The sequence below is a fragment of the Coptis chinensis genome, chromosome 1 (assembly GCF_015680905.1).
Source record: "Coptis chinensis isolate HL-2020 chromosome 1, ASM1568090v1, whole genome shotgun sequence".
Taxonomy (NCBI): domain Eukaryota; kingdom Viridiplantae; phylum Streptophyta; class Magnoliopsida; order Ranunculales; family Ranunculaceae; genus Coptis; species Coptis chinensis.
In genome coordinates this window covers 2843141-2854128 of record NC_141456.1, presented here as the reverse complement: position 1 = coordinate 2854128, position 10988 = coordinate 2843141, and the positions used below count along the sequence as shown (strand labels likewise).

At 35.8% G+C, this 10988-nt stretch overlaps 2 protein-coding genes and 1 non-coding gene across 4 annotated transcripts; all 3 read right to left on the bottom strand.

Moving 5' to 3' along the window:
• LOC147521304 (Remorin family protein) lies at positions 1 to 4243 on the bottom strand. Of its 2 annotated transcripts, none has more exons than XM_086605842.1 (6): positions 4048 to 4243; positions 3724 to 3853; positions 3036 to 3644; positions 1428 to 1923; positions 1158 to 1239; positions 1 to 382 (listed from the first exon to the last, which is right to left on the bottom strand). In XM_086605842.1, the coding sequence occupies exons 1-6, from the start codon at positions 4096 to 4098 to the stop codon at positions 182 to 184; spliced, it is 1569 nt and encodes a 522-aa protein (XP_086461968.1). In that variant the 5' UTR covers positions 4099 to 4243; the 3' UTR covers positions 1 to 181. The 2 variants fall into 2 exon arrangements, with proteins under 2 accessions (XP_086461968.1, XP_086462026.1); XM_086605900.1 differs by having other exon boundaries at positions 4137 to 4234.
• A 2206-nt stretch (positions 4244 to 6449) lies between these two features.
• LOC147521303 (U12 minor spliceosomal RNA) lies at positions 6450 to 6602 on the bottom strand. The gene has a single exon (XR_015206559.1). It is a non-coding gene; the product is annotated as a U12 minor spliceosomal RNA (small nuclear RNA).
• Positions 6603 to 6931: 329 nt separating this feature from the next.
• LOC147521302 (tobamovirus multiplication protein 3-like) lies at positions 6932 to 10436 on the bottom strand. The gene is made up of 11 exons (XM_086606128.1): positions 10015 to 10436; positions 9837 to 9927; positions 9694 to 9746; positions 9519 to 9611; positions 9374 to 9445; positions 8769 to 8841; positions 8624 to 8669; positions 8229 to 8292; positions 8047 to 8100; positions 7688 to 7765; positions 6932 to 7444 (listed from the first exon to the last, which is right to left on the bottom strand). Exons 1-11 carry the CDS (start codon positions 10162 to 10164, stop codon positions 7352 to 7354), a joined length of 867 nt encoding a protein of 288 aa, XP_086462254.1. The 5' UTR covers positions 10165 to 10436; the 3' UTR covers positions 6932 to 7351.
• Between the last annotated feature and the right edge of the window lie 552 nt (positions 10437 to 10988).

The following is a 10988-nucleotide window of genomic DNA, read 5'->3' as shown; positions in this document are numbered from 1 at the left end:
TTATACAACAATATTCTGGCATTGATGCACTGTTTTGCCTCATTTTGGTAAAAATCTTGTGCAGAAAGTAACAAACAATGCTCACGGTTTAGGACAACAATTTCAACCAAGAAGATTGTGTTACATACACAACTCTGACCAAAACAATATATCATACATCAATGTAGAATACATCAATACTTCAGAAACACCAATTACAACAAGAAAATGATGGAAGGCGTCCAGTTCTTCGGATATATTCTGCTTGCTGCTCAGTTTTAGCAGCTTGACGATTTCTCTTGACTTCTGCTGCGGCCCGCTTCTCTTCAGCTTTGTGCCTTGCAGCTGCAAGTTTCTCCATCAACTTGTCGTGAGCCTTTCCCCTCATCCTCTCCACCTCCACCTGTAGTTCAACAATTAGATGGAAAGTTCACTTTCAAGAAGTCAATTTGGACAATTGCCTTGTGTTCATGGAGCACCCACATGAGCTGCTTATGCTCTATGACTGTGAAGCCACCATAAACACATATACTAGAGTCAAATGAAGATAGTTAACAAAACAAAACACATAGTGTGTAAGCAAAATAATCAAATAATAAAAATAGCAGTTTGTATGTTATCTACTTATCTGGAATAATATTTGATGTAATCATGTCGAGGTGAAAGTACGACTTGCACTAATTTACTTACAACAGACTACAATGTTTTCCCTAATTGCTTTAAACACAAAGCACAACGAGAAAGAATACTAGTATACTTCCAATTGTTTGAAAAACAAGACATTTCTATATCTTATTGAGTTGTTGATGTTAGACTGTAAAAGAAGCAGACCAGTTATAAGAGAAAAAAGGATATTTGTTAGCTGTAAAACAAATTATTGAACTCACATGTTAATACTTAGACAGATAATGTCCCGACATAAAAGGTGATATATGGACAGCTTCAATAGAAAAGCTGACGTTTTTGAAAGGTTGAGTTTCGAAAAGGGGCACCTTGTGGTCATTACAAACATGAAGTTTTTGATAAATGCATTAAAAGGTGAATTCACAATTATTGAAGATCTCCATATGATGAAAATGTGACGGATCCTTATCATGCAACTAAACTTTCGCAGTAAGATTGCAGATGTCAGGTAGTTAAGCAACAAGTTCCTAGAAACCATATCTTCAATGAAGTACCTCAGCTTTCCTCATCTCAGCTTCCATCTTCGCTTTTTGATGATTTTCCCAAGCCATTATTCTGATCTCTTCACGTTTATACCTATAAATAATAATCATCAATCTCCATATGCAACCACACAAAAACTACGATGTATAGATTTCAAACTTTTGAGTGCAGCAACAGAAGAAATATAGTTAAAGCAATTCAACAGTTTGGATGAGTAAAAAACAATAAAACTAGGGCATTAGCAGAAAGTACGTAACAAAATCAGCTTAGCCTGTATTAACCTGGCTGTATACTTTGCTTTCTCTGCCTCTTCCCATGCTGCTGCGCGAGACTCGATGACACTTTTAGTTGTTTGATCCACATCAACAGAGTTGAACGAAGTAGATGCGTCTTTGTCCTCGTCTTCCTTGCTTGCCCAGGCAGCAATGTTCATCTTACCAAGCTGTGTGCCAAGAGCCATTATTTCTCTCCTAGTTCTTTTTTGTATTTCTTTCTCAGACAACTCCTTTTTGTTAGGGGCCACCTGGTAATCAACTGTGTCCACAGGGGTTGAAGTAGGTGCAGCCTTTCCAGGAGTTGACGGCCTAGACGAAGTAGGACTACGTATTGGTGTGGTTGCTCTCACGGGAGTTCCAGTCCTAGAAGGCTCTTGGCTAGCAATCGGAGTCATTTCTGTACCCATATCTCTCATAGACACAGATCTGACCGTTGAAGGAGGTGGAACATACGTCGTAGCACTATGGACGGATATGGATGAGTCATGCTGACTAAGACTAACTGTGCAACAGTAAACATGCATACTTTCAGGTTGCAATATACTTAATTTCTTTTTATTGTTTTATCTTAATCAATTTCTCACCCCCCAAAACCCTTGATATTCACATTTTTATAGCTAAAGTAAAGAGCCCACTATATGACACTCAACAAAAGAAATATTGTCACTGAGCATACAAATTTGGATTTGACATTTCAACCGCAAGCAAATCACTGTACAAGACTTAAAGACTGATTAGAGTATAAATGTATCATGATTTCATCAGTATAGTCACATAGTTTATTATAATCCAATTGACATGATGCAGATCTTAAACTTGAAGTAACAACATTGACTAATGAGATTCAACCAGTCACGGAAGAAGAGAAAACCACTATGCTATAACAAATTCACTTTAGAAAATCTATTTTTTGCAAAGCAACAGAGAAAAGCAGCATGAAAACAAGGAAAAAGAAGATGTCGGAAGAAATAACTTCACTGTACCCCCGAGGTTGAAAGATTGTGGGAAAAGATTGGGAGGGTTTTAACTATCTAGTCATTCCTAATCTTTAGGACCAATCATTTCATTAAACGAGTCGGTATATATATACGCACTACTTGGGTTGTTCCTCCGCAAATAAGCCACACAAAGTTTCCAAGAATTCTTAACTCCCCATCCACAAATGTTGGATGCAATTGACTATTAAAAAGTTGAAAACATATTTACTTGAATGCCTACAACTATCATACCATTTAATATTCACATGGATCAGGATGAGTGCAATGCACGAATTAGCAATCTTTAGAACCGAATGTTCCTAACAATTATTCAACAGGATGGAGTAATAGGGGTATAAGAATTAACTTTACTCTTCTTTGGTTACTACATCAGACACCATTGATAATTGCTTCCTACATAAGACCCCAAAACTGTACTTAACTTCCAGTCTGAACCACTCACTAGTATTAAACAGATTTAACTTAATTTTAGAGGACAATTGTATACGAAAAGATCTACAATTCTACACTACAGGAATTTTGAGATGCAATCGTGTCGTCGTTTTTAATATTCCTTCTACCATTGAATACCAGATCAACTAATTAGATAAGTAATTGAGATAACATAAAAGCTTACTTGCGGTATCAGCAATGGAACTTTCGAAAATAACAGGCTTAGCATATGACTCTGGAATTGGGTATTCATCCGGCAACCAACTAACAAACTTCTGTCCGCCACCTTCTTTCTTAGCCACTTGACTTGAATCAATCCGTTTAGTATCAGGTTCTTCAAAAGCAACTGATTTTTGTTCTGGAACTTCAACCACAATCTTAGTCGATGACTGCCTTGTAAAGCCAGGGTTAGGAGGTTTCCTGGACGCAATGGGCTGTGCACCGTGCGCTTGAGATTGTCCAACCTTATTTCTAGTTGAAGTAGGACTTGCAATCCACTTCTGTGCATCATCCCACTTTGAAGGTGCATGTTTAGAGAATTGCTTGAACGGCGCTCTAGGTGGAGCACGATCATTCTTATGGAACTCAAAAACAGATGAAGACATACTAGCACTATCATAACCACTATCATAATCAAGAGAACCATCTTCCTGAGCTCTAATTCTCGAATTAACCACTCTACGATCACCAGACATATTGGACGTCATATTATCCACAACATTTGAAGAAGTCGAGCAATCGGGTAGTTCACTAACAATGTCTAAATCTTTGCAATTCTCTGACGTACTAACACCTAATCATATTTTCATCTTAATCATTTAACCTTAAATTTCAAATGCTAACCCAAATAAAGTAAAATAACACTCTTTTACCTTGATCATCAGTGGCAGGTACTTGAGACCTTAAAGAATCAGTTGATTCAAGCTGCTGTTCTTCTGCTCTTCTCTTCTTATCAATCCCTAAAAGCATATTCCTCAACTTCACTGGTGAAAATCCTCCTCCCTACAAACCAAAAAAAGACCCAAACAAACTCAAAAACCAAATTTCATGAAACATTATCCAAATCTCAACAAATTTGAACATACAATAGTAAACAAAAATCATGGAAACAATCTAAAGAACAGATCTTTAACATTTCACAGAAAATTAAACTAACAGATCGAAGGTAAAATGCAGGGGCCAGAAAGAAAGAAAACCTGACTGTTTTTTTCAATTCTTTCGTAATCCATTTCAACTGTTTCTTTCATCACAAGTTATATAAAATTGTTGCTTCTTCTTCACTCACTCTGTTTTCTTCTCGAGCTTCGTGCACAAACACTGGACACTGGAACTGGAAATGGATTTTTTTTTTTTACTTTCACTATTCAAAAATCATTTGGCACTACTTTTTATGACTTTATTGATTGAATATATTATTTTATTTCCCAACGATGTTCTTGACTTTGACTAGTCACTTACTAAATGTTTACCAACTTACATGCGTTTGTCTTTTGTGAATTTTTTCTTCTTATTCTTGTATGTATGTTCACGTTTGATCTGCAAAATGAGTCCACCTCAAATTGAGTAAGGCTGGCTGCAATGGAGGGAGTTGCTGTGGTAGTAATATTGAGAAATAGAGAATGTATTCCAAGCGAATTGAAATGGGTGTTATTTGTAAAAATCCAAACAACGTCACTTAAAATGGCGTGGAATGTATTTTTCAATTTCATACTGCGTCATTTGACGTGGTGTGGTTTGTAAAATTTCAAACGGCGCCATTTGAAGTGGTGTAGAATGTATTTTTTTTAATTCCGTGCCGGTCGAAGTGGCGTAGAATGGTCCGAACAATTGGACACTAAAATTGACTCCTTATCTTCAAAACACTATTTTTTGATAGAATATAAATGGGTTAACTAGTATTATTCCCCCACTAGATGAGCCAATTAGGATTCCCATTTAGATGGAAAAATTAGGGGTCTCTAAATAAACACAAAAAAAAAAAGTCAAAGTGGGTTAACGAAATTTTTTTGTGTGTATTTAAGGAAAAGACTCTAATTTCCCATCTAATAGGAGAGAAATCTAATTGGCTCATCTAGTGGGGGTAATACTAGTTCACCCGAATATAAATAGAGAATGATGCACCATTGGACTCAGGCTAAAAAATAACACCAACTGAAAGTTAGACTAGGCTCTAGATGGACAAAGAATTAGGTTTGAAAGGAAATTTTCAGTTATTAGTAATTGAAACTTGAATGTCTGCAAAGTTTTCAACACCAGTTAGTTATGTAGTTTAAAACAAAATTTAATTTGTTATTTAGTAATAAATAACCATAGACGGAATTTTATGAATTTTGCAAGAGTCAACATAGGTGAGGGATGGAATATGATTGGTAACATCATGTGGTGAATATAACACTAATAATTCTTTCTGCTCAACGACAGACTTGTCATTCTATGATCTTAAAGTTGTGAGACTTGAGGGAATATGAGGCGGACGTGTCAACCGGCAAAACCCACTTTTATTTTTTATTTCTTTTGTACATTTGGGCCCCCGTGTCAAGTAAAGATGGCAGTACCTCCATGTTGGTTTATGACACACATTTGGTAATTTAAGATCACAGAACTTAGACTCACGAGAGTACGAGACACCTGGTTTAAGAAGTGAGATATGATTGATTATCTAACGTTCAACCCTGTAAGTGACTGTTAGGCAGAAAGCCTCGTTCGCATCAAAGTATCAAACTAATAGGAACACCACCACATCCAAGCTCTCAACTCAATAGCTCATGGAGGTATGTCTTTAGAGCACTTGGTTTGAAAGAGCAGTCAGCATGCACCTGGTGTCAGGTATGTTTCTGAAAGAGCAGTCATGGAGGTATATAGTGTACTCTACAGTCTACACTATATAGTTTATATGCTCATGCACTTGTATGTAATTCAATGAAGTGGCATTTTCAATCTAGGAAAGGGTATACTTCTTCTACAACTTTATGGCACAAAATAATGCTAGGTTAATCACGCACGCACCTACGAACTTCGCATTTTTTTGGGTACCAAATTTACTTACTTGTGATGGTATACAATTAACTCTGTTAGAGCATTCCCAATGCAAGTCACACTGAGGAGACGAAAAAAAAGGGAAAATAGACACGAGACGAAATAAAAAAGTCCCGTCCGAAGTTCATAACTCAGCAGCTATCTCTGTAGCAAGTGCTACTCTCAGTGTAACTGAATTATAAACTACCGGCTTTGTCACTAAAAAATAGTTGGACGGAATGAAGCATCCCCGAAAAAAAAAATGAAAAAGTCCAAAGTTTTAAAGTCACCATTGGGCAACCCCTTGTAAATTTTCACCATAAAAATAGCACAGAGAGTCACCTACCTCTACATTGGACAACCCCTCTAAATTTTCACCATAAAGATAGCAGGGAAATTGGAGGTGGAAGTGAAAACTTGATGCTTGCACTAGGAGTGCTCTTACAATTAAGAAATACAGTGCTAACGTAAGTATTATTATGGTCAAAATTTTGAAAAAAAAACAATTTAAAGTGTCCGATGCTGTTTGAAAAAGAAACAGTTTTAAGTGTCCGATGCTTTGTTCTCTTGATTTGGTTGGTTAGGGAGGCCCGCACAAGAGAGTTCTGCAAAGTAAGCAGCGTCAACACTTGGCCAGCCTATAACCCCTCCAAAAATAATTGCGCAGAATTGCGTTTAGCGCGGCGAATGGCTCTCACCACTCGCTTTGTTTTCCTTACTCATTAGTTTAAGGCAACTTGCAATCTAGCTCTAGTACAACTTAAGTATAAGGTGAAGGCAAGCAACATTTGGTTTCATGACTGATGTGGGATTAATATATCTTAGAATGAGTAACATTTTGTGCAATGTTTGGTACTTGGAGGAGTAGTTGGAGGATATATTTTCAGTATCGTTGTGCTTGGTAATGCTTTGTAGAATGTCCCACCACCAAGTTCACTCCCACATCACTCAAAGATAATAGTCGGAACGTTTGTATCATTACCAAAATGGAATGGTATGATCACATTAATTGGCGTTTATATGATGCCATGGATTTTGATACAAGGACACTGGCCACCCCTTAAAGATTATAATATTCAGTCATTTTATAAAATAGATGTAATATTCCGGGAGTAACCCAAGTAACTTACATTGTGTTGAAAGTTGTACACCAATGAGAAACACAGAGGAGCATTATAATTTATGTACTGTAATCACACCCTAAACACAGACTAAAGTGAAGGGTCATCACACCCTAAACAAACTACTGAAAGCAAAACACAATCTTTAACAGGAGACTTTTTTTTTTTCCTTTTTTCTTTTACCCTAATAAATCTACAACACTTACAGGAACAAACACAACCTTTTCCAAACTCATTCACCAAGCTTTGCAGTTCGGATGATTGCCATTTCTTTCTTCTTATGATTGTGTAGTCACTAAGGTGAATGAGCTTCTAAAATACAAGATAGTCCACAATTGATTTCTCTGGCACATACATATTCCATTCAACGGATAGGATGATACTGTGTGATCCCGCGCTTGGGAGGCAACTTCCTCAAAATGAAAAGGACCAGACAAGAAGGAAGAATCTCCACCAACTGTACCACCAGGTAAAAGAACAAATTAACAATATTGCGACAGAAAGTTGTTTGTGTTATTCAATTATCCAAACCTATACACATTGGTAATATCTGATAGCACCAAATCTTCAAGATCAACTCGTAATATATACACATATAACAATCAACTAAAATTTTCTACAAGATAGTTGTATGGCTTCAAGAGCGTGGACTAGATACATATAAGTATATAACAGGTGTTCAAAGACAAAGTAATCTTACCAGATAGTATAGGAAGTTCAGAACAGGATGATTTAGAACATCAAGGTCAGCGGCTTTATCAAACGCATTGAAGAACATCTGTAGCATAGAATGCACAATAAATGCAAAGCTCAAATGGAATGATTTCTTAGTACAAAAGATAGTTATGAAGCTAAAACAATAACGATTCACTTTCACTAATCACTGATTCAAAACAGTCAACAAAACGTCTACAATCAGCACTGGCAGAAGCAGAGCAGAAAATTCAAGTTTTAAAGTACAGGTACAGACATACAGTTACATTTTACATTTGAGAAAGAAGGACTGTGATAATGTATATAAAAATATAGGCATTCTTGGAAACAGTAGTCATAACTTACCATGACACATCTCAAAAGAAAACAAGTGAAACATATAGTCGTCACATAGCCAACCTGCACAACCAAAAAGATGCATTATGTGGTATCATAAATCACAATCCCCCTCCCTTTTCTTCCCTCTACATGGAGAAATCTGAGGTATTATGAACTTTATATTGTATATTATTATTGGTTTAGTTTACCTCTTGTAACTTTTTGCGTCGTCCTTTTGACTCTACAGGGAAGCGTTGCAGCATCAGGAAGAGTCTGGAAAGGATACAGCAATCAACATTTAAGAATTGGAAAGGATATCAAGCACATTGCAGAATATGTAAGTATCTATCGGTGCAACATATGCAAAGCCAAAACATGCATGTCTTGTAGCAATCACATTGACAGTCCACTTAGAGTCTAAAAATAAATGGCCAAAAAAGTTTCACAGCGGATTCAAGAGGCGACATTAGAAACTAGGTTAAAACCAGGTAAAAATTATACGAACTGTACGTTTTTATAGCAAGTGGATGTGCAGAGGCAAGCTTACAATCAATGAAAAGTGAAAACTACTTCTTTCATAGAGGAAAATTGAAAAGTTACATACCTTCCTCCGTAGAGAAGAAACCCAAGTGCAGCAAACAATGAGACAGCTGTCGGGCATACATATAGTTGGGTTACAAAAGGTTTTTCATTTCAGTGTATAGTCAAAGAATTAAAAAAATATCTTCTTTATAAAGGCAATGTCAAACCTGCAAAGAATATCTTGGATAGGGTGAGAACAGCCGGGGTAGGCTTCCACCATAGAAACAACCACAAAGCTATCTGTGTACATTTAAAAACTGGATAAGTTAAACGACATATTATAAGGGTTCAGCTTAGAACGCTATGTTTATTATAGTCCATGCAACAAAAAAATCTGAACTTAATTCATTGTTTCCTATAAGGCATATTATGTGCATACACAACTCTAACATACCATATCATCCACTGATACACATCATAAGGACACAAACTCAATCTGACATAGTTTATTGCCGCCTATAGGACAAATCATGTCTTTACTTCTATATTCTTTATTCTTCCGTAGGCCATGTAGTCATACTTGTCCTCTTATTTCATCAAATGACTTGTCATTCTTAGATGAAATTCACACTATAGAACATAGATGAAATCATATGCAGTATTGATAATCAAACAAGACACATTCAACCCTTACTATCATAACGATATACCATTGTCGATGTCTGAGATTGTAATCTCATCATGTTGTACGTACCATTGAACCATTAAGCATTTCATTTGAAATTTTATTCTAGGAAATAACACATAAAGACATTTGAAACTACAAACTTACCTGTATTGCATACACCACTGCATTGATTGTAAAGAAACCTGGCCTCAGCCCATCAGTAGAAACAGCACGTGCCTGTTAAGGCAATATTTATGTTACATTCTACGAAATACCAAAAAAACATCAACAAAAGAATCCTAATTTGTACCTGATAGTATATTTCAGCCCAGAACAAAACCAAAAGTGCATACGTTGTGAAGAACACAAGACTAGGCATATCAAGCAATATATGTCGAACAATCTGAAAATATACCAATAAAAAGTTACAAATCATTTAAACCACAAAAAACTTACCTTTAATTTTGAGTAAAACCGATACAAACCTCGGGTTCAAGCCCTTGCACATTCCTACGAAACACGAAAACTAACGATCGAACTGACAGGCCCAAAGCAAAAACATTAATCATAATACTGTTCACATTTAATTGAATTTTGATAATTAAATCAAATACTTATACACACATACCAGCATTTACTACGAAATTCAGGAAATGGAAAACCTTCTGTGTCGTCCAACCATATTCAGGCACTCTAATTTCGATTCTAACAAGTTGTATCTACAAAAATAAAAACACAATCATTCAAACCCTAACCCTAATCATCATATTCTCAAAAAAAAATAAAAAAAAAAAAAAAAAAATTACCAGAGCAACGAGGGCAACGAAGCCGTAAAGAGCTGCAAGAGAATGGAAAATATGATTTTGCCAAATAGGAGAATTATTGACTTCGTTCCACCAATCAGAAGCGTTTGTTAATCCGTACGCCATCACTGATGACGACGACGGTGAATCCATTTATAAAAAAAAAACAAAAAAACTAAATTTTGAGATGAAGGAAAAGTTTTTTTAAATGGAATTAAAAGGGAAGGAGAAATTGGTAATGTTTTATTATTACCGAATTTGATTAAAAAGAGAAGAAGAAGAAGAAGAAGAGATAAATTGAGGGAATTGCCAGCTCGACCTTTTACCAGATTGGTTTGTCGCTGTGGATGACACGTTTACTACGTGAGTCGTCATTATGGACCCTTTATTATTATTTTTATGTTGCGTTCGAACTTGGGCCTAATACGAATACAATTTTTTTTTGTATCTATTTGATACCTAAGAGTATCTTTTAGGAGAGCTACTAAAAAAAAAAACACTAAAATTTTGAACCAAAAAACATCAAATTCAAAAAACACCAAACAATTTTAAGAGCAACATCAAATTTTTGAGATAAACTACGTGATTTTGGATAAACCGCGCCATATAGTCCACACGGTTTTGAGAAAACTTTTTTATTTTTTTTCTTTCCCAATCTCTGTCGCGGTTTTGTGAAAACCACATCATATAAGCCCAATTATAAGCCAAGCCCACGCGGCGTTGGTAAAACGCTCGTGAGTGATATGATACAACACCAAACCTGGAACCAAATATTGTCCGATTTTGTATTTGGTTTGGTGTTTTTTGGTGTTTTCATCAACATGTGACTCTTCTGAAGTTGAAAAAATACCAAATTTATTTGGTGTTAGATTGATATCACTCATAAAAATGCTATTAGGTGAGATACTATCCTAACATCAAATATTAAATTTTCATTTTCAGGAAAGACACATGTTGATAAAAACACTAAAAAAATA